This window comes from Mus caroli, unplaced genomic scaffold, assembly GCF_978045245.1.
Source record: "Mus caroli unplaced genomic scaffold, Mus_caroli_1 scaffold_5, whole genome shotgun sequence".
Taxonomy (NCBI): domain Eukaryota; kingdom Metazoa; phylum Chordata; class Mammalia; order Rodentia; family Muridae; genus Mus; species Mus caroli.
This window is the reverse complement of record NW_028227260.1, coordinates 63,629,620-63,653,742: the sequence shown is the minus strand read 5'-3', so window position 1 is coordinate 63,653,742 and position 24,123 is coordinate 63,629,620. Positions and strand designations below refer to the sequence as shown.

The 24,123-nt window shown below is 39.4% G+C and overlaps 1 protein-coding gene across 2 annotated transcripts in view; it reads left to right on the top strand.

Annotated features, from left to right (window-relative positions):
* Nucleotides 1–24,123, top strand: part of Pbdc1 (polysaccharide biosynthesis domain containing 1) — a 38,791-nt gene that overhangs the window by 1,258 nt on the left and 13,410 nt on the right. Inside the window, exons 3-6 of one of the 2 annotated variants that reach the window (XM_021153654.3) lie at nt 112–171; nt 708–848; nt 1,473–1,584; nt 1,794–2,259. In XM_021153654.3, coding sequence (XP_021009313.1) covers nt 112–171; nt 708–848; nt 1,473–1,584; nt 1,794–1,981 — 501 coding nt within the window. In that variant the 3' untranslated portion in view covers nt 1,982–2,259. Of the gene's footprint in view, nt 1–111; nt 172–707; nt 849–1,472; nt 1,585–1,793; nt 2,260–24,123 lie in introns of those variants that run through there. The other variant, XM_085838065.1, reaches the window with a different exon arrangement.

The following is a 24,123-nucleotide window of genomic DNA, read 5'->3' as shown; positions in this document are numbered from 1 at the left end:
ATAGTTATCACTTGATGCTGGAGAAAAAGATGTTCAGTAGTTCATTGGGTCTTAATTTCTTATCCATTGCAGGACTGAGATTTCTGAACTGATGTTCTTTCTCTTTTACAGCCTGATATTGAAATGGCTTGGGCCATTCGAGCAATGCAGCATGCTGAAGTCTATTATAAAGTGAGTTGTCATCATTAAGCAGAAGTCAGCATATAATTTTAGTGTATGGTGCTGTGCTAGTCACGGTTCTCAGCAACGTAAATTGTTAAGTTTTCCTTGTTGTTTTAACTACCGAAAAGTCTTAACGCCCAGGGAACAAGGGTAGAAATGAATTTGATGATGAGAAGTTCTGCTTGTCTGCCCCCTCTTGTTTGCTACCTGGAGGGAAGATGCCTGGCCCAAGAGTAACAGACACTTAAATGTCTCCTGAATGAATGGTCACAGAACAAGAGCCAGGCAATACTAGGACTGAAGGGTTCATTCAATTGTCAAAGTAGTAAAAAGAAAAAAGAAAAAGGAAAAACAAAAAGAGAGAGAGGGCTATTACTGTGACTCTTAAGACCATTTTAATGGTTTCATGCAAGACCTGGTCTGTTACTACTGTCTAAATTAATCTTCTGCCCTGAGAACCATAGGTTTTCTGAGGGTGTGGCACTGGAGGGGGAGAAGTCTAAATTAGTGACTAGCATCTTTATGTTTGTTCTATTGTCTGGCAGCTGATTTCATCAGTTGACCCACAGTTTCTGAAACTGACCAAAGTAGATGACCAAATCTACTCTGAGTTCCGTGAGATTTTTGAGACACTCAGGGTAGATGTATTGGACCCAGAAGAACTCAAATCAGAATCAGCTAAAGAAGTAAGTATCCTCTTAAGCATTATCTAACATCTGGCCCATAATTTTGATTATATATTTGTATATGCACTTTACATTTGTTCAAGGGACTTACTTTAAGGAACCTGGATTTTATATTAAATAAGTCAGCTATGAAATTAATTTCTGTCTCATGTGCTTTTGGTGTTTATTGGAGACTTTTTTTTCCCTCTTCTTATCTTGGACACTTCAACTACCCCTTTAGATACTCCTTAAGGGGAGGAGGGGGTCAGTTTATTTTGGCAGGAAATTTAGCTGGAAGGGTTGGATGACAAAATAGTTAATAGGGTTCAGGGAATAAAAGCAAAGCGTAGATCTGGTTTAGAAATCACATTTTAATTTTGGAGTAAAAAGATTGAAGGGGTTATTTTGGGTTTTTTTGTTGTTGTTGTTTTCCTGATCAAAATATTGTGTGTAGGGGAAGCAGCAGTCTTATATATAGCACAAGAATGTGTTACGATTTTCACTATAAAGCTGCCAGTTATCTCATGGTTTGTCTCTTTGACCCTGGCTTTTATCCTCGCTGGGGAAGCTCAAACCTCTTTCCTGGCTCAAGTACGTTAGACTCTTAGGTTCTATCAGCTGAGGTGTCGCTTTTTGCATTTATAGAAGTGGAGACCATTCTGCTTAAAATTTGAAGGGATCGTAGAAGATTATAACTACGGGACTTTACTGCGACTGGATTGTTCCCAGGGCTACACTGAAGAGAACACCATCTTTGGTGAGTTTCTTGCCCTGGGCATTGTTTCTGTAAGAGGATCTGGGTTCACTAACAAGGATAATTAGCTCGGAGGTCATCTTATTTTTTATATCTTTCTAGGTCCTGTTCCTTAATGTAACATATTTGAGTGACTTTCATGTTAGAATTTGTTTTTAGTCAGTACACATAATTATCTAAGACTAGGACAATCAATTCTATTTACCTTTCAGCACCCAGGATTCAATTTTTTGCCATTGAAATTGCTCGGAACCGGGAAGGCTATAATAAAGCAGTTTCCGTCAGTATTCAGGACAAAGAAGGAGAGGAAGGAGCTGGCAATAAAGAAGAGGAAGCTGAAAAAGGAGCTGATAGTGGAGGAGAAAAAGAGGAAGGAGCCAACAGAGAAGGAGAAAAGTAGGAAACTAATGAGGGAGGAGAAAAAGAAAGCCAAGAAACCTGTGACTCAGCTGAACGTGTCTGCTATACACAGCCCCCTTTGGTTCAATGATGCCCTTGTGCAAGTGGAGGACTCAAATGGACATCTTTATAGCTAGCAAGAGAAGCTACTCTGGCCATAATAGCTTAAACACCCTTAGTGGAGTCTCTTAGTTCATTATTGCTTGATACCCTGTTTCTTGGCTGTAACTGTTGTTGAAATAAGGCATTTTGTAAATAAATTCCTTTTGGTTTATTTTACTAATGACTGATCTTAGAAAGTATTTACATTTATTTGACACTTCACAATGTCAGGTATATAATCTCATCACTGTATCTCATATAAAACTCTATTAATTCTTCTCCCTGTTCTCAGTAGTGAAGTTCTCTTAACCTGTTAGCTTGTACCTGGTATCAGGATTAAAAGTCTTTATATAAGAGTAGACTCTTAGCCAGATTTAAGTGACTCATACCTGTAATTCCAACACCTGAGAGGCTGAGGTAAGAGAGTTCCATGACTTTGAGGTTAGTTTGACCTACAGAGTGAGACCCTGTCTCAAAAATGAATTGTTTAAAAAAAAATGGCTTTTTCCTTTGTGGTGACTATAGCTCTCTGATTTCCTTTACTGTTTTGGAAGGATATGTATACTTGAGGGAACAGCAGCCTGAACGGTCAGGTTAGAGAGTGCAGCCCATTCATTAGAGAAGAGCAAGGGCCTTTACTTCCTTTTAGAGCATTGTTGTCATTTGTTTATTGGTTGGTTGGTTGGTTTTTCTGAGATGGAGTCTCACCTTATAGACCATTCTGGTCCAGTACCACATAGTACTCACTATGTAGGTCAGACTAGCTTCATACTCACAGTCCTGCCTTGTTCATCCTCTCATAGCTACGTTGTCCTGAAACTAAGCCAGTAGCAATAAATGCTAATATAGTACTTATAATGTGATATATGACTGAGAAAGTGGTTTCCCATATATAATGTTATAGGCAAGAGCATATATTTATATTTGACATATAAACATTTGTTGATTTGAACTGGGAGGGAGGTGTTTCCTTCTCAGGTGAAGCTGTTCAGAGTGAAGAAAGACTTCAGTTATCTACTCAGGTTCATGTGCATCCACAAACAGTTTGATCACTGAAAGTTAAAGGAAACCACAACACTTGTGGTGCATACAGACAATACTCTCTCAAGTGGAACCATAACATTCTTGTGTAAGAAAAGATTTATTGCCAGGTGGGGACCTGGGAGGCAGAGGCAGGTGAATATCTGAGTTTGAGGCTACCCTGGTCTACACATAGAGTGAGTAAGGGCTTCACAGCAAAGCCCTGCCTCATAAATATACAGTTCTATTTGAGGATAAATGTATTGAATACTAGGAAAATAACACTTTCAATGCTTTTATTGGCAAATTCTTAAGAGTATTTCAAACATTTATTAAAATTTTCCTTTTATAAAAGAGTATAGTTTTGAAAGAGTAGGTGAGTCCCTTGTATTTCATACTAGCCAGGCTGTTAAAAACAATCTATACTGTGTAATTTTCTTTAGTTGCATGTCCATATATATTAGAAGTTGAAGAAGAAAAAGTATTGACCACATATAATTGCAGTTCCATCACAGAGCCTGAAGCAGCCTGCACAGGTCTGCACCAGGTCCTGTGTGGATTTATTATGATTTCCAGGTTAGGATTTTATGGGATTTCTTAGTATGAAATGGGTCTCGATTTCTTCCACTTTTTCTTGAGCTCTTTTTCTTCTCTTTGTCCAATTCCAATGTGTTAGTTTTTATTTTTCCCTTTTTATTTTTATTATTATTCCTTAAAAGCCTGTTTTCTAATGAGAGACAGAAAAGGGGTGGATCCGCATGGGAGGGGAGGTGGGAGGAGTAGAGGGAAGGGGAACCATAATCAGGATGTATTATGTGAAAAAGAATCTATTTTCAATAAAAGGAAAAAAATAGCTCTTTCCAGGTTGTTCACTGACTGGACAACTAGCTTAATGACTGTTTAGATTTACAGAGGATAAGAAACATGACAATCGGAGTGTCTTGAAGTAAATAATAAGAAATGAAAAGGAATAACTACAGAGTATGCAGGTGGACTCTAAGAGGCAGGAGCCAGCTTAGAGGGGAACAGTGAGCAGAATGGTTCTCTGACGCTTTAAATGAGTCATAAGATGATTTCAGGATTCTCCCCTAGCCATGGACGGCCCTGTGTAACTCCCTGCTGTTTAGTGTGGCCAAAGCCTGTGAATATGAAGAAACTTTATTCCTAAGTTGGGGATGATTTGGTTTTTAATTAGTCAAAGGAAACACCATCTTAGGTAGGTCCTTCCCAAAAGGTGAGTCCTTAAAAGGGTCAAGCCAGAGCCTCAGGCATCCTGTTGTGGAAACAAACAGCCATGCTTTGAGAGGAAAGGGTCATAAGGAAGACTGAAGGGGACATTTTTTTCCTCTAGCTGATGGCCCTCAAGAAAATGGCATCAAAATTAAATTCTAAGGAACTTACTTCTGCTTACTAGTGAGCTGAAGGTGGGATTGCCAGTATGGTTTGGGTCTTGGGAACCCCAGAGCAGAGGATCTAGTTAAGCTATCCCTGTACTCTTTTTTTTTGTTTGTTTGCTTGGTTGTTTTTTGGTTTTAGGGTTTTTTTGTTTTTGTTTTTGTTTTTTTTTTTTTTGAGACAGGGTTTCTCTATATTATAGCCTTGGCTGTCCTGGAACTCACTTTGTAGACCAGGCTGGCCTCGAGACTCAGAAATCCGCCTGCCTCTGCCTCCCAAGTGCTGGGACTAAAAGCGTGCGCCACCACCACCCGGCTACATGTTTTATCTTTCATGTAGTTTAGAATTTCTAAAGCATGGTGGTAATTTAAGCAGACTAGGGTTTTATTAGTTTTGATGATGGCTCTGGCACTTGGCTTCATAGGAACATGCCCAGAGCCTGAGTTCTCTGGGGTTGGACAAGCCTAGAACTTGAGTTTATGGTGGCAAGTCTGAAGGACTCCTGTCTGGAGCCTGGATCTCTACAGGTCAGAGACTACTGGGGTGGTGTGGACCTTAGATGTTTTGTACTTTGGGGCCAGCCTAACTAGGGTAGAGCCTGCAGCATAGGTCCCTAAGAGACATTTTGGAGTCTGGTCTCTGAATGCCAGCCTAACACGTTACCCATAGAGGCTGGATCTTTTGGACTGGCCTGAGCTTTCTGGTCACTGCAGCTAGCCTGTGTTTAACGTGTGACTGGAGGCCACGTTCTTCAGGGCAGACCTAGAATCTGAGTTCATGTAGACAAACTAGATACCAAAGACTGGCCTCGTCAGTGGCTTTGCTGAAATGAGTCTGGACCCTGAGTCCTCTCCAGTATGGAGCTCTGAGGACTACTGTGGATCTTGGGAAAGTAAGAGCTGGTATATGTGGCAACCAGCCTGGAAACTCGGTCTCCATCATAATGGCCTGTGCTAGTTTAGAGTGTGGGGCTGCAAAGGCTATCCTGATGTTGAGCTGAACCTGTACTGGGAATAGGATGCAAATCTGACACTGAGGTTGGCCTACAGTCTAAGACTATGGAATCTGGTTTGTCAGTGGTCTAGGCCTGGTCTGGAATCCAAGATGGGCCTGAAACGAGTGTGCAGGATTTAGCTAGAGCTTCTTTCATGGGGCTCTAGGGCCTGCCTGGCTTTGCGTCTCATTGCTCCTATGCTGTTTGAGTGGCCCATGTGAAGTCAAGCTGTGCTTCCTTTTTTTTTTATTTTTAATTTATTTTTTATACTCCATATTCCATTCCCTGTATCCCCATCCACCTTCTGTTACACATCGCATACCTCCTCCCCAGATCCCTGTCTCCCTGTGGATGCCCTCACCCCCCATCCCACCTGACCTCTAAACTCCCTGGAGCCTCCAGTCTCTTTAGGGCTAGGTTCATCATCTCTGAATGAAGAGAGACCCAGCAGTCCTCTACTGTATGTGTGTTGGGGGCCTCATATCAGCTGGTGTATGCTGTCTGTTTGGTGGTCCAGTGTTTGAGAGATCTCAGGAGCCCAGATTAATTGAGACTGCTGGTCCTCCTACAGGATTGCCCTTCTCCTCAGCTTCTATAATATATCTTTTTTTTTTAAGAGATTGGGTATTTTTTATTTTTATTATTTATTTAATGTATATGAATACACTGTCACTGACACATCAGAGAGGGCATTGTATCCCATTACAGATGCCTTTGAGCCACTATGTGGTTGCTAGGAATTGAACTCAGGACCTCTGGAAGAGCTACCAGTGCTCTTAACCTCTGAGCCATCTTTCCAGCCCTAATACATCTTTTTTTTTATTTCCGTACCTGAGCCAGGTGCTGCACGGTGCCACCTGAATTACTGAGCCCTTGCAAAAAATACTTTGTTATGTGAATAGTAGTTGACTGTGATGTTTCTGGGAAGGTAGGAACATTGAAAAGTCCTATTCAGCCATCTTGCTGTGGTAACTCCTATAAACTTTTAATAGGTTTCCTTGAGGTTAGATTTTCTATTTTGCTTTATAGATCAAGTATATGAAGCAACATGAACTACATATATATTTGGCGGAATGTAATTCTCTTCTATTATAAAAGTAATGTTTAGATTGTGGGTATTTTATTCAGCAAAAAGTTGTTGCTAGAGACTAAAGGAAAAGTCTAGAAATGTATCTTCTTGTAATCCATCTCTAAGATGCTTTGAATTTGTGGTGATCCTTCTGCCTCAGGTTTCCAGGTGCTAGGATTGCAAGATTTTCTATGTATAGCCCTGGCTGTCCTGTACTAACTCTGTAGAGCACCTGCTTCTCCCTCCCGAGGGCTAGGATAAAAGGTGTCCACCACCATGCTGAGCCTGATTGTGATATTTTTATATAATGGAAATAATTTTACTAATTTTCAGTAACTAGAAAAGAGGCACACATTTATTGAGTCACTACTACACACAGAATCTTTGTACTTTACTGTTTCATTCAGAGTTAGGATAATCCTAAATGGGATGTCTTGCCTTATTTTTATTTCCTCTTTGTAGTGAGAATATAAATTAGTTTAGTCAGTATGGAAAGTAGTGTGGAGGACCTCAAAATGTGGAAGTAGAAACATGCGATCCTAGTATACTGCTATGGGGTGTATACCCACAGGAGTCTCAGCCTGCAGCCTGTAGGTGAGACACTTGCACATCCATCTTTATTGCAGCATTATTTACAGTAGCCAAGACAGAAAAGCAGACTAGATCCCCATCAACAGGGGGTGAAGAAACATGTATACAATGAAGTTTTACTGAGATGTAAAGAATGAAATCCTGCAGATGGAACTGAAGATCATTATGTGAAATAAGTCACACAAACTACTATGTGCTTTCTCTTATGTGCAGAATTGCTTTTTTTTTTTTTTTGAAAGACCACTGGGGATAAGAAGAGGGATGGGGGAAGAGAAGAAAATGACAGGATGAATATGAACAAAGTATGATGTACATGCATAAAAATGTCAGAATGAAAATTAGTTTGTATAATATTGACATCCTTTTGCTTTTAATTTCTCTATTTTTAAACAAGGCTTTTGATTTTGGTACTTAGATTAAAACAGAATCAAAGACAATGGAGGATCATACCTAGAAATGCCTTATACCTTCACAATCAGCTAATCTTTGACAAGTGTGTCAAGCACATACATAGAAATAAAAAAAGGATTCTTCGGTGAGTTAAGGTATTGGGAATCTGGGTATTCACAGAAAGCAAGGGAAGGAAGGGGGAAAAGAAAGGAAGAATAGAAAAGAGGAAGAGAAGGCACAGGACCTTTGACATATCACTTAGAAAAATTAAAAACCGCTCAGAAAATAAATGCAAATCTTGAAATTGCAAGACTCCATGAAGAAAATATAGGGAAAAACCTCTTTGATGTGGACCTTGGTGACAGTTTGAACATGACTATAAAAGCTTAAGCAGCAAATACAAAAACAAACAAGTGAGACTTCATCAAGCCAACACCTTTGAAACAAAGGAAACAAGAATATTAAAGTGCAGCCTCCAGAATAAAAGAAAACATTTGCAAATCATGTACCTGATATGCCTGTTACAAAGAAGTCTCCTTGCTGAGTGTGGGTGTAAGAACAAATGGTTAGCTTGTTGTTGGGGACTATGCTGGTTTAGTAAATTGTTAACAGCTATTGTGAAAAATAATGTGGAGGTAACTTAAAATCTTACAAGTAGAATCATAGGGTTCAACGATGCCATTTCTGTATACATGTACAAAGAAAATGAAACAAGCATTTTCCTTCATTCATTTATTTGTCCATTTATTTGTTTATTTGGGAAAGGATGTCAGTAAGTGTTTTCCTTGTTTTGAATTCACACTCAATTGTTTGTTTGAGACAGGATCACACTGTGTATACCTGGCTCAGTTAGAACTACTAGGCTGGCCTCACTCCTAAGAGATCTGGCTGCCTTTGCCTCGGCCTTCTAGATGCTGGGATTAAAATGTGCCATCATACCTGTCCTTATTAATTTATTTTTTTAAAAACAGGTTTTATTGCTTATAGATGGGAGGGGGGTGCATATGTAGTTGCTTCACTGAGCATGAAGGTCAAAAGAGGGTGTAGAACTTCTGAAGTTGGAGTTACAGGGAATTGTCACCTATCTAATGTTGATGCTATGATCTGACCTCGGTTCCACTAAAAGAACTGCAAGCACTATTACCTGCTGAGCCATCTTTCCAACCTGTAATCATATTTTAAAGAAATCATTACATTACTCTGTTTATTTCAGAATGGCTTACAGCAGCCATGATGGATGACTGACCCAGCTGAGTACCTATATATGAGTGCATAAAGGAAAAAAAAAAAGTGTATTTCCTACTGTAAGCTACAACATAGAAAAAACCTAGAAGGTACTATATACTAAGTGAAATCAGCCAGATAGAGAACACGTTGTTGTATAGAATCACTTCATATGTGTTATCTAAAAGAATCAAACTAAGAAATCAACTTGAACATAGTAGTTGCCAAAACTTAAGGGAGAGGAAACGGGGAGATGGCTTTTGGAAAATGACAAATACTCAGTTATAAAATGAATTAGTTCTAAATGTTTTTAAAGTATTGAAAAGGTAATATGATAAATGTGTTAATTGACTTGACTTTGATTATCATTTCATACTGTACAGATATAGCAAATTATATATATATATATATTTACAATTTTGTCAATCATACCTCAGTAAGTCTAAAAAATGAGTAGAAAGTGAGTAATAAAATGTAATAATAAGGTTGGTTGTCATGGTGCATGCCTTTAATCCAGTACTTGAAGAGTTTGAGGCCCTTCTGGTAAGTTTTTGGACTGCCAGGGTTACATGCACCCTGTGTCAGAAACAACCAAATGATAACAACAACAACAACAATAATAATAATAATAATAATAATAAATGTGAGTTTCTTTTTTTCTGTTTGTCAAGACTTTTAAAATATTACATATTTTCCTAATCGTGTTTTTCATTCCCCTAGTCCTCTCAGATACCCCCACCTCCCTACCCACCCACCTTCATGTTTTTTCTTTCTCTCAGTGTACACAAGATCTGAACAGGTTTAAAGTAGACAAAATGCCTGCACTGAGAAGGGAAAGTGGACACAAAGTCCCATCTATAACCAAGAAGCTGTTTGTAATTGATACTTGATGGGAAAAGGGATATCAGTTTTGCTTGTTTTTTGTTTTTGTTTTTTCGAGACAGGGTTTCTCTGTATAGTCCTGGCTGTCCTGGAACTCACTTTGTAGACCAGGCTGGCCTCGAACTCAGAAATCCACCTGCCTCTGCCTCCCAAGTGCTGGGATTAAAGGCTTGCACCACCACACCCAGCGGGATATCAGTTTTGTACACTGGCATGTCTTTGGATATGTTAAGTATACTCCAGGGCAGACCCCTGGAAGTCCAAAACAAAGTTGACTCATGGTTTTGTGTTTGTGTGTACTATTTTTGTTTCATTTCATTTTCTTTCTTATGGAGTTTTGGTTTGTTTTGATTTTCATTTTGTTCTTTTGTTTTGAGAAAAAATTAAGTTTGTTTCTTTGGGAGAAGCTAATCAATATATCTATCACTTTTAGTATTTCTCTTTGAGTTAGAATTTCCATCTCTATGGCAACCATCTGTTTTTGTACTGTCTACTTTTTCATTACTATGCAATACTCTGTGCATATTAATTATAGTTATTTTAAACCTGTGGTTTAATACTGCCAGCATTCTTGAGTTACTGGAACCTCTTTTTTGTTGTTGTTCTTTGAGACTAGGGTTTCTCTGTGTAGCTCTGGCTGTCCTGTCTATAGACCAAGCTGGCCTTGAACTCAAATATCCATCCACTTTCCCCTCTCAGTAAAGGGATTTTGTTTACTTTAAACCTGTTCAGATCTTGTGTATGCTGAAAGAAGCTGGGTGGATAGGGAGATAAGAAGATAATATTTTTAAAGTATTAACAAAACTGAAAAAAAGAAACATTATTATCCGCCCTCTTCTTCTCCAACTCCCTTCCTCTGTCTCTCTCCTTCCCACCCTTCCTTTAGGTGTTCTGTGTTTATGTACTTTTTTTTTCCTTTTTTTTTTTTTTCCAAGACAGGGTTTCTCTGGATAGCTCTGGCCGTCCCGGAACTCACTTTGTAGAGCAGGCTGGCCTCGAACTCAGAAATCTGCCTGCCTCTGCCTCCCGAGTGTTGGGATTAAAGGTGTGCGCCATCACTGCCCGGCTGTGTTTATGTACTTTTGTTGGTTGGTCTTTGTTGTTTTAGCAAGAGCCTTGCTGTGTACCCCAGGTTGGCCTAGAACTTGCTATCCTCTTGCCTCTGTGTCTTGAGTGCCTGGATTACAGGCACACATCCCTACATCATAGCTTCACTTGAGCCCAGGAATTGATGAGAGTAAGTATTCAGATGTATTTCAAAGTAGTATGGTTCATACCCTTGTCAAAAGCTTAACGGATTTTTCTCCAATCTGTACTGTGAAAATTTAGTGCCGCTCCCTGGGAGAAATCTCAGAAAGATGTAGGCACTCCCTACTGTTGGGCCACACTCGAGTTGGAAGTTCTCAGACTCCTTTGTAATGAGCTGCCAAGAAATTCAGACATGCTACAGAAGGTTTATCGGGAAGAAAAAGGTATCAGAAACTTGTCTACACACACACACACACACACACACACACACACAAGGTTAAAAGGAACAGAGTTTGAACAAATCGAGCTAAAATACAGGCATATCTCATTTTTGTTTTACTAAAAGATGTTTAAGTTTGCTTGTTCAAAATCTAGTTCTAGAAATATTCTGTTCTTGTCCCCATAGAAGTTGTTTCTCTAGATGTTTTTTCCCATATGTTATACATCACTACTTATTTCCAGTTCTCCCATCTTGGAGGCAAGAATTTGGCCCTGTGATTTGAATTCTGTGACTGATCTAATCAGACCTGTTGCTTTTAATTTTGTTCAGCATTTTACTTAATCTTTTTCTTGTTGTTGCTGTTTTATGTATTTATGTTTTAACCCTCTGTGCCTAATTCATGCTTGTATGTGCATGGCCGTGAGATCATCCATTGCAGTACAGACAATATTTCAATAACCACACTTCTAGAGAAAAAGAACTCTTCCCTCCCCCAGCAACCGTCAGTTGCCAGTAACTCCTCAGCTAGGGATGGGGCCTTGGAAGCCCTTCCTCCCTCCATGCTAGAATTCTGAAGTGACTTTATCTTGTTGAGGGAGCCACCCACAGCTCCTCTTAGTTCCTGAGTGCAAAGGTCATGCCATCTCCAAAGTACAATACAGTACTATGTCCTATCCTTGGGCTCTTACTGTTTTCTGACTCGCTTCAGTATTCTCTTAGCCTTGAGGGAGTCAGCTGTTTGATATAGATCTTAAAGACGTATCGCCTCCACTTTCCTTTACATGCTCTGCTAAAACCCCAAATACATTCACACAGAAAAATTGCCTTTGTTGAGATTTATTGTGTTCCTTTTTGCTTGCAAGAAAACATTATTTTTTGTTTTTAATATCAGGGATCTCTTAAAATTCAAGTGAAAATAAGATACACTTCTTACCTTAAAGATACACTTTTTTATTTAAAACCAAAGTTCATATTATCAAGTTGTCAGTCATACCTTTAATCACTTTCTTGTGTCCTGTCACTGAAACTGATATAAATGTCATTTTTTCTGCTAGAGCAGTAAGCACTCTGAATCCAAGTCATGTCTCCTACTGAATATTATACTATTTATGATTATATTTTGTACTTATTGATAGATAGATAGTCTATTCTGTTTTGAACTATTATAATTATGACAAATTGCTATGAAAATATTCATTTTAGTCCTTATGTAAATATATATCTTATTTCTTTGGCTAGATAATTCTAAGTAGAATTACTTAATATATGCTAGGTTCTTGCTGAATTTTAAAAGACTGTATCTGTAAATTTTTAAAGTAATGTACCATTTTCCATTCCACAACATTTTATCAGAATTCAGTTTGATCAATATTCTCACTCACATTTAGTACTGTTGGTTAATTTCAACTTGAACTACTCTAATAACTGCAATGTGATATCCTCATTTATATAGCTGTCTAATTGGGAAGGCTACACAAAGGGACTGGAGAGATGACTCAGTGGTTAAGAGCACTTGCTGTTCTTGCAGAGAACTGGGTTTCACTCCCAGCATCCACACAGCGGCTAATAGCAGTCTGTAACTCTAACTCCAGGGAATATGACACTATCTTCTGTCCTCCTTGGGCATGCATCCATATGGCGTGCTAACATACATGCAGGTAAACACACTCAAAAACACACAGTAAAAAGGAATCTTTAAAGATATGCAGGTTTTGTGGGAAGATTTTATTAACCCTCCAAAAGTGAGGCAGTCATTATTGTAGAGTCCCAATTCTTGAGTCTGGTTTAAATAGGGAGCTAACGGAGAATAGTGCCTGCTTTTGAAACTCCAACTCCCTCCTCCAATGATATACTTCCTTCAAAAAGCAGACACTTCTTAATCCTTTCCAAAACAGTCCTATTAACTGGGAACAAAACCTCCACATATATAAACCTGTGGGGTCCATTCTCATTCAAACCACCACACCAAGACAATGTCAACAATTTTTTTAAACCGGCCTGTTTTAATTTGTTACTGGTATTTAATTTGTTATTGATTCCTGAAAATCAGAGTGGGGTGTGTGTGTGTGTGTGTGTGTGTGTGTGTGTGTGTGTGTGTGTGTGTATGTAAATGCATGTATCATACACATGATCATCGGACAAGCTCAGGTATTCTTCACTTTTTACCTTTACATGCCCCACACTTTTTGATTGGGTAAAGTATATTCTGATTATTATTTTGTTCAGTATAAAATATTTCAGTGTCCCTTGTGGTTTGAGAGCGATGTCCCACATATGTCTCAGGCATTTAAATGCTAGATACCTGGTTGGTTGAACTGTTGGGAAGGGTGAAGAGATGTGGCCTTAGTGGAGGACATATGTCACTGAAGGTGGCCTTTGAGATTTCAAATCTCTGTTCTCTTTCCAGTGAGTCTCCTGGCTTTATATGTATGGTTCAAGGTGTGTGCCCTCAGCTCTTAACTTCCAGCTCTAGTCCTCATGCCTGCCTGCTGCCATGCTTCCCTGCCATAATGGTGATGGACTCTCATCACTCTGGAACTGTCAGCCCCAAATAAACACTTCCTTCTCTAAGTTGCTATGGTCATATTGTTTTATCACAGCAATAGAAAACTAACTGGCAGCGATAAATATTTTTGTGTTTTGTTGTAGTTCATTCACATTAAGGCAGTATAAGTCAATTTATACTTTCTGGTTTGCTCTTCCATTTTGGCAGCATATCTTTAATCAGCCTGTGGGTTGTGTGTAATTTAGCATTACAGTAGTCAGGTGCCTTCTGAGTGTTTTACACAATCCGTGGGTGTTAAATAGATAATATTTTCAACTTTGGTTGGAAAACAGGAGTTTGTTTGTTTTTTGTTTTGTTTGTTTGTTTCGTTTTGTTTTTTTGAGACAGGGTTTCTCTGTATAGTCCTGGCTGTCCTGGAACTCACTCTGTAGACCAGGCTGGCCTCGAACTCAGAAATCCGCCTGCCTCTGCCTCCCGAGTGCTGGGATTAAAGGCTTGCGCCACCACGCCTGGCTTGTTTGTTTGCTTTTTTAAATGAACTTGTAATAGTGTCAGTGTTCCTTCTGACCCCTTTACATTTTCCCATAGACTTAGATTCCTCAGATAGAGTTCATTGATCCTCAGTTTTCTGGAGATATAGAGGGTACCTTCTACATGTCTCTGGATCGCTCTGTTTGTATATCTGTCTCTGTCTTTGAATCTTTCTTGTTTAGTGCTCAGTCTAGTTGATCCTTTTTTTCTTCTGTCCAGCAGACTGCCTTGCTATTAAAGAGGGAGTGCCTAATTGAGATTTGCCTTAAATGTATGGGAATCTTGAGTGTCATTTGAGGTATTGCTACCAGCATTGATATTCTTCCTTCACCAGCAAGGTCTTGCATTGCTTGAAACCAAATCCTGACAGTGGCTGCTTCTTCACTGATTCTTCTTTTTGGCTGTTTCAGGAAGGAGGGTAAAACTGTGACCTTATCTCCACTGGCAGCTCCCTCGTTAGTTCGTGTATTCAACACCGCAGCTTGTATTTCTTTCTCTTTTCTTAGATTAAACAGTAGCTAGACGTACAAGATTATCAGTCCTACTCTCAAGGCTCATGTCAGACATAGAAATCAGTAGTCTCCATTGTCTATAGTACTTAATGTGCTCAAAATTGTGATAAACAAGAAACCACAGCAGCAAATCAGTAGTATGGAAGAGAGAATGTTAGCTAGAGAAAAATGTTGATTTTATTTGCAATATGCCAGTCATTTAATGCCATGTATACCCATGGATATAAACACAATTGAGAGAAATCTCCCATAAGAATTTTTTGTACAATGATGGCATTCAAACCATAAAATCTTCATGAGTATCTTTCCCTGACTCCACCTATCTAAAAGAGCTTAAAATCTTTATTTTAGAGCATCCTGAACTGGCTAATTATGACCAAGATATAGTCTTCACTTAGACCAAAACTTTCAATGTGGATCAGAACGTCATCTATCACTATAACCACTAATTGTTGAGTAACTGTCATACTTGCTTTATTATTTTTGGCTTTGTTTGTTTGTTTGTTTGTTTTGAGGCAAAGTCTTGCTATGTAACCTCTGACTGGACTGGAATTCAGTATAGAGACCAGAATGTCCTTGAACATGTGGCAGTACATATACACAGTACACAAAGGAATAGTATTAAGCCACAGAAAAAAGGAAGTATTGTCACTTGTAATCGTATGGATGGAACTGGAGATTAGTATGTTAACTGAAATAAACCAAGCACAGAAAGATAAGTGTGGTTTAAAATGGTGGCCAGCCACAGGGCTAGCTAGCTGGAAATTTGTCTTCATACACCCCACACCTCTGCTGGGCGAGGTGGGTGTCAGGCTGGGAGAAGCCACAGGACCCTGCTTGGGGGGGGGGACAGTCTGAGGTCCCCTCGAACCTGCCAGAATTGGTGGTGGCGGTGGGAGGGAGGGGATTGGGGGGAGAGGCTGGCTCTAGCTTGGGGGACAATGGGTGGGAGGAAAGCGCTCTGGGAGACCTCCCATGGGAGATTAAATGCAGCTCTTTAGGGGAAGACCTGCTCCATTGCTCCAGTACCGTGGATTCCGATGAGAAGAGGCAGTCCATGGTTTTAAGGCGTTTATTGTCATGGCGGGAAGGGGAGCTAAGAGGGTAGTAGAGGCAGAGAGAGGGACAGAGTAGAGAAGTAGAGGCTGGCCATGGCCACGTGGAGTGAGGGGGAAAGGTAATGTGGATGGAGGGGCAAGAGGGCAAGAGAGAGAGGCAAGAGTAAGAGAAAGAGGAGGGGGCAAACAGCCCCTTTTATGGTGGGCCAGGCCTACCTGGCTGTTGCCAGGTAGGTAACTGTGTGGAACAGCATACCTGGCTGTTGCCAGGTAACTGTGGGGTGGAGTCCAGACAGAATACCAGGAGTTTGGGGCCTTGCCCTACATGACTGATATAGGGCCACAGAATGATGGAGCTGAAGCCTGTCAGGATCCTGGTGTCTGGGGGTGTGGCAAACACCTGCCTTTCCTTGCAGCAACACCTGCTGGGTCTCTAAGGTTTAAACCTAGCTCAACCAGAAAACAGGCTGCCTTTCAGGGTCCCACAAACAAGTGGAATCTTACTCAGTGGAATCTAGAAGAGTTAAACTCCCCTGATGTTAGGAGTAGAATACCAGAGGCTGGGGAGTGTCAGAGGGAGGGAGGGTGCAGGCATATTGATCAATACCTGCAAAGTTACTGTTGCTTCTAAGACTAAGAATGATTTCCATCCTGCATTACAGTGAGGCAGTTATACATGTCAATAATTTGCTATGCTTTTTGTAAAAAAATAAATAAATAAATGCTAGAAGAGTGATTTTTTTTTTTAAATGTTTTAATCTAAAGAAATGGTCTGGGCTGGTGAGATGGCTCAGCAGGTAAGAGCACCCGACTGCTCTTCTGAAGGTCCAGAGTTCAAATCCCAGCAACCACATGGTGGCTCACAACCATCCGTAACGAGATCTGACTCCCTCTTCTGGAGTGTCTGAAGACAGCTACAGCATACTTACATATAATAAATAAATCTAAAAAAAAAAAAAAAAAAAAAGAAATGGTCTGTTGGAAGGGACACATACATTTCCTCTGATTTAAACATTTCAGGATATATATGTTTAATGAAATATATGTTATCCCATTAACATGCAGCAGCTTATATGTACCAGTTAATAAATAACAATTTTTTTAACTTAAAATGTCCTGCTGGGGATATAGGTCAGTATGATTAGAGCATTTGCATAGCATATAAGGCCCAAGTTTCAACCCCTAGTACTGAAAAACAAAACAAAATCTCCACCACTACCATCACTACAACCACCAACAACAAGGAAAATTTTATAGGGACATTGAAATGAAAAGGAGCCCGTCATTTCCAATTGGATACTTCTGGCTGCTAGAATCCCAGCTCAATTAATAACACTGTTGGTTTCTCTGTCCCTCTCCAGCCCACCTCCTTACATACGTTTTGTCACGCACACACATGCACGCACATGTGCATATGTGTGTGTAGGCCTGAGGTTGACATTAAGTATCTTTCTTGGCTGTTCTCTGTAAAGTTTATAGAGACAGTCTGTTCCTGAACCTAAAGGTCCTTGGTTTGGTCAGCCTCAGGGATCTCCCCATATCTGCATGCCCCCCACCTCAGTGCTGTACCTTGCCCTTTTTTGGTAAATGCTGAGGATGTGGATGCAGGCTCTCATGCTTGCATTGTAGACACTTTTCTGACTGAGTCTTCTCGGTAGTAATCTTTTTTTATAAAAGTATTTTATGTTAAAATAGCATTGATCCAGGCTCAAGGTCTGGATGGATATGATCTTGGATAGGGCCTCATTCCTTTCCCCAGACATTTTCTGATCAACTTAAATGAAACTGTTAGCTTCATGTACTGTAAAGATACATTACATTCCTGTGGTCTAGACTTTTACCTTGGCAACTGAGATCCTGACCTGCAGGAACCATCTCATTTACATCCCTTAGCAACCTTTCAAGGATAATAGGTTTCAAAAACCTATCAAAATGGTATATATGACTATTTAAAAACAAAACATAACAAAAGAAAAAACCTGTAACTGAAACCCAGTGGTAAGAACTAAGACAGAGGCCATGGAGGAACACTGCTTTTTGGCTTGCTTTGATCAAGTCTTGCCCAAGCCTGCTTTCTTATACCTCCCAGTACTACTAGCACAGGGATGGCATGTACCCCAATGAATTGGGCCCTCCCACCTCAATCGTTAATCAAGAAAATGTAGTACAGACTTGCCTATCGCCCATCTGGTGGAAGCATTTTCTCAGTTAAGGTTCTTCTTCCCAGATAACTATAGCTTGTGCCAAGTTGACAAACCCCCTACCAGGACACCTGTAGTTACTTTTCTCAGGATTTATTAACATAGTGCCATATGCCCTGTTCTATTACTTCTTAAAGTAAGGAACAAGATGGACTTAAGTATAAACAATAAGCTCCCCCTTTTGACCTTTTGCTTTTCCATAAACCCCTCAGTAGCTGTTTAAATGAGAATAGGCCATATAGGCTCACATGTTTGAATAGTTGGTCCCTGGTTGGTAGAACTTTTGGGGAAGGATCAGGAGATATGGCCTTGTTGGAAGAGGCATGATATTGGAAGCAGGCTTTGAGGTAGACCAGTGCCATTCCCAGTAGCTCTCACTGCCTCCTACTTGCTGATCAAGATGTGAGAATCTAATCTCAGCTAATTCTGTCACCATGGCAGTGCTCCACCATCAAAGATTCTAACCCCCTGAAACCCAATCAAATGCTTTCTTTTGTAAATTGCCTCACTCATGGTGTTTTGTCACAGCAATAGAAAAATAACTAAGACAGCCTATCAATCATATTTATTTTTGTATTTGAAATGAAAAAAAATGTACCTTGTTTCTAGTAACTGCCATGCCATTGAGAATAATGATTTAGCATTAAAAATTGCTTAGAGGTCCATAGGAAATCAGTTCAACAGTCTGACTTTTCAGGGGTGAAAAGCTCTCAGCTGGCAAATGATAAGTTTAAATGAAATCTATAAAAAATTTTGGGCTTTTTTTCTATTCTATGTCTATTATCTCTACAAGTGAATGTATATTTCCATGGCACCAAATTGGTTTATAGTGAGTACTCGTGTAAATTAAAAAGGATGAATTAACCCAAATATCTTTGATTTAACATGACATGGGTAAATCTTTGATAAATAAGTGGATTTAAATTTACTGGTAAGATGAAAGTAAAGATTTTTGAGAGTACTGACATTTTTTTTTCTGGGTTGATAGCCAATCAGTATTGTATTTGTCTCTGCTAGATGTTTAAGATTTGATGGTCAATCACCCTAGGCCTTTTGGCTAAGACTGAGTCAAGGTAAAATGATCAAGACATGGCATTGTAGCCAAGTCCTTTAAGAAACAGTATTTTTGAGGTTGGGGACCCCTGTGGAAGACTTAGGGGACAGATTGAAGGAGCTGAAGGAGATAACAACCCCATGAAAGGTCAACCTGGACCTGGAGGAGCTCCCAGATACTAAGCCACCAACCAAAGAGCATGCATGGGCTGGTCTGAGGTCACCCCAACACATTTGTAGCAAAGGACTAACTACATTGTCTAGCCACAGTGGGAAAGGAAATACCTAATTCTATAGAGACTTGATGCCCCAGAGAAGGGGGATGCCTGGGGAAAGGGCATCCTCTCAGAGGCAAGAGGCAAATGGGAGGGGGAACCAGGATGGGGGACAACGTTTGGAATGTAAATAAAATAATTATAAAATAAACTTTTTTTTTTTTTTAGGAAAGTATTATTTTCTCCATCAAATACAGAAACTTTTCTTTGGCAGGGAAATAACTTACAATACCAGTTCACTCATCCTCAGTTCTCTGGGCACCTGCTCTGGGGTATTTTCTTTTAAACTCTAATGAAATTGTTCTAGAGCTTCTGTTTTACTAATGAGACGAAGAAGCGTAAGTTGGTCTTTCATCAAAGTAAAAGAGGCTGATTGGGACTGTAGCAGATTCCCTGCCCCACTTCCAGCTACTGACCTTATTTTGTAAGTTCAGTACATGAACATGTGCTGACTTCGAGGATCCCACAAACTCCCTGTAAAACTGTCGCTGAGCCACATGCCTGCCAGCTCAGACTTGTTGTTACCTCTCTGCATTTTCTAAGAAGAGACTAACCGCGTCCAAGCAGATAACTTATTGAAAGATGTTTGCACCCGTCCTGGTTTCTGAGGAGACAAGCTTGTTTCCCAGAGTGGTTGAAATCAGTGGCAGTGCCTCCCAAAGCAGTCCAAAGGTTGCTTCCTTGGTGTGGAGTTTGAGGGTCTGTGAAGCTAGTAGGTTTCTAAGAACTGTTATTGTGAAAGGAATTGGCCTGCGGCTGGCTTTAACGGTTACATCTTTTCTCCGTGTGTTTATCTGTTTTGGGAGACTATTTGCATATGGGCACATATTTTAAATTCTAGAATTCACCTTACCTTTTACTTTGGTTCCAGACAGTGCCTGCTGAAGAGATTATAACCTGTCTTTATTTGCCATACTTTTTCTTTCATTTGTATTTTGAGACAGGTTTCTCTGTGTAACAGCCCTGCCTGTCCTAGAACTTGCTCTGTACACCAGGCTGGCCTCCAACCCTGCCTCTGCCTCCTGAGTGCTTAGATTAAAGGCATGTACCACTATGCCCAGCTATTTGCCATACTTTTAAATTTAAAAAACGTGCTTTTCAATACTTTATAATAAGAATTATGGATTATTGCTGGTTTTTGCTCTTCACTGCACCACTCTTGTGGTTGATAATCCATTTTGTAGTCTTTTTGTTTGTTTGTTTGTTTGTTTTCTCGATTCTGTCATTATCTTCAAGTTGTCTTCAAATTTCTAGTCTGCTTTCCTTGGAGGTGCCTCTGTGTCAATAGAAGTTATTGTTCACCAAGTATTGGACAGAGCCGGTGTCTAAACTCTGTGCTGTCTGCCTGCGACCTTTACTTAGGAGATCAGTGTATGCACATTCAAAGTTCAGCCAGTTGATAATGCTGCTTTGACATTTACTTTCGACTTGAGCAAGGACTCATTTTCATCTAGGGACTTACGTGGTGTTTGAAAATGTTATTCCTATAAATAATATTGACGTTTGCTCTCATATTAAGTTAACTTATTTTAAAACAGTTTGATCTCTTTGGGCTTTACTTTTAAGCTTCTTTAGATGAAGGTAGAGTAACAATTATTTTAGAAAAAAAAATTTCCCTCTTCTGAGGGGGAAAAAATAACCCTCTAGATTTCTTAACACAGTTTCCAACAAAATTTCCTACTCTGGATGGTTGGTCATTTCTGCGCCTATATTGGTTTCAGGAATTTTTTTTTCTATTCTGTTTTCTATTTTTCCAACAGAATCAGCATGGGTGCACTAATCAGTGCTAAGCTGAATAATTGAAACCTATTGCAAATGCATGGCGTTCACCCCTGGAATCCTAGCATATGGGAGGTTTATGCAGTTGGATTGCCATGAATTCCAGGCCAACCTGAGCCCCAGAGTGGGGAGGGCCCTCTCTCACTCCCTCTTGTACCTGGAGTTCTCTCTGTATAGCCTTTTCTGCTCTAGTACTCTGCCTGACAAATTCTCCTTTGGCTTCTGTGAATTTATAGTATTCTCTAATCATTTATTCTCAAGTAATAAAACAGTTGTTTCTAGCCTTTAGCTTATGTAATTTTTCCTTCTTTCATTGGCAGGCACATCTAATATAATGTTCAGCAGAGTGTTAGAAATATTCACAATCTCATTTGATCACAGCCAAAATAAATCCTGTACTCATTAGGATTAGTCACTCACCATTTCTCTCTCGACCCCATTCTGAGGTAACAATTAGGGATTTTGCTTGCTTGTTTGTTTGTTTTTTAATCTGTGTAGATTTAATTTTTTTTCTAGACATACACATATGACTTTTCTTGTTTAACATGATTGCTTTTCTGTTGGTGAGAATACAAGAGGAACGCTTATCTACTGCTAGTGGGCACATGATCAAGCCACTTAGGAAATCACCATGGACTGAAAACTGAAAGTGGACCTCACAAAAAGAATCAAAGTCAGCTTACTATAGAGGATTCTTCAGTGCCGTGCTGTTGCTTCTACCTCCCTCTTCTATTTTTGAGATTATCTTGGGTCTTTTGGGAACTATGACCAGGTGATTAGCAACCTTAATTTTATCCACTACATTAATTTCTTTATTTTCCATAAAACAATATACCTGGAGGTCCTGGTAATTAGGATGTGGATATATTTGAGAGAACGTTATTCTGCTACCCTGTATTATGTCAATTTTTGCTTAATATAATATACCGTTATGCTGCTAAAAGTATACAGAATTAGAATAGCTTTCTTTATAATGCAGTGACAATTTTATGATAATATAATGTCTTTGTGTATCTCTTATAATGTTTATTTAAATAAGCTCATGTTACCACAAAACTTAATTTTATTAGTGTTTGTATGATATATTTTTCTCTCCTTTTACCTTTAAGATTTCTATAACCTCACATTTAGGATATTTCCTCTAGGCAACATTTTTATTTTTGTAATTTCATGCTATTGCTCTTATTGTAGTCTGTAGCATAACTGCATTTAATATAACCATTAGATTTTTCTCTTGTAAACTTCCAATTTACTGCTTGCTTTCTATTCGTCACACATTCTGTCTCTTGCATTTACCTTTCTGAAATTTTGTTTCAATTATCCGAGTATTGTCCTATATATCATATATCTTTGCACCAGCTTTTATTTCAGCTTCTAGTGATGGCCTCTACCAGTTCCTCCCCTCTGTTTCTGCACATGTGTCTCCATTCTTCAAGAGTTTGATCTGGCACAGGTAGAAATCCCAGCTGCCCTGGAGACTGACACCAGAGGATCACAAAAGGCCTGCCTGGGCCACAGTGTGTGATGTGAGTTCCAGCCTTGTTAACTTAGCAAGATTGTTTCAATTTTTAAAAATAAAAAGGGTTCTGGCACAAAGCAAAAGCAAAAACAGTGACCCTTGTTTTAGGTTAACCAAGTGTGCAGGATTTATTCAGGAGAGTACTGATCTCTCTCCACTGATCTGAACTCTTAGACAAAGGCTGTCCTCTCTGTTTATGAACAGCACATGAATATGAAGCTATGAATAGGAGTTTCACAAGGGAGGAAATTAGTTTGGGGTCCTATTGACTCAGAATAGCACAAAAAGCCAGAAACATGTTATCATCTATGCCTGTCTGTTGAGTTCAGCATTTTTCTTGATGTTTTGTGAGGGTTGTTTTCAATCGAATGGGCTAGCCACCGCATGCTGTGCACAAGTACATTCTTCCTGAGTCAAGGGTACGTATGGCTCACAAAGGAAAAATAGGAAACATGGTACATCAGGGTGTTGAAAGCATTGTAAGATTGATTATAGTGGTTTTCTTAGAGGTCAGTTAAATCTGAACAGGTTAAATATGTAGAATGTAAGCAGAATGTGTACAGAGTTATAAATGATCTCAAAGCATATTATTAGTGTGGTTATAGGTTGAGTGAAAGTTTGATTGTGTAGGTAAGTTTAAAACAGCATTTCTCAGGACAAACATCCCCACAGGGCCAGGGATATGGCTCAGTGACAGAACACTTGCCTAAGCATATTGAGATCCTAGGTTCGATATACAGTACTATAAAAAGAGGAAGAGGAGGAGGAGGAGAGTCTCCTTAACATCTTTAATTTATGTTGTCTTTGTTACTTGCTTTAGGGAAAAAAAAACATAGCAATCACTCCTGTGATTCCAGGAGTCTTTTTTTCATCAATCATTTATTTTTTATTCACTTTACATCCCGATTAAAACCCCCTTCCCAGTCCCACCCTTACAAATCCCTTCCTTAATTACCCCCTCCCCTTCTCTTTAGAGAAGGTGGCCTCTCCCCCTTATACCACTCCACACTGGGACATTTAGTCCTAGCAGGACTAGGCACACACATCTTCTCCCTCTGAGGCCCAACCAAGCAGTCCAATCTTAATCTAGAAGTTTCTGTTATGTTCTAGGAGAAGATACTGATGATCCTGAGAGAACAATCTAATGATGCTCAGAGTACCCCATAAACTAGCTGAAAAGTGCCATATGTGACCCTTGCTAGCTCATCCTACATACTCCTTTGTAGATTGAGTGATTTCCTCAAAGACACCACATACTGTGGAGTAATTGCAGGCTGACCATGTCCAAAAAAAAAAAAAAAAAAAAATGTCCCATATCCAGTTACTCATGCCCACAGAATAGAGAGCTTATAAAATAGTTTTTAAGCCTCTAATTTTGAAAGACATAAAGTATTATTATATTATATATAATGGAAATACAGCCTAATCTTTATACTTATTATTGTATGATTGATTTATTAGTTTAAATTGCTCCTTTCACTTCTTCCCAGATACTTTGAAGACCTTAGAACATTTGATCTCCATTTCCCTTTCCACCTCTTAATGCTGTTCCCTTTGTGATTTAGTTAAAGATG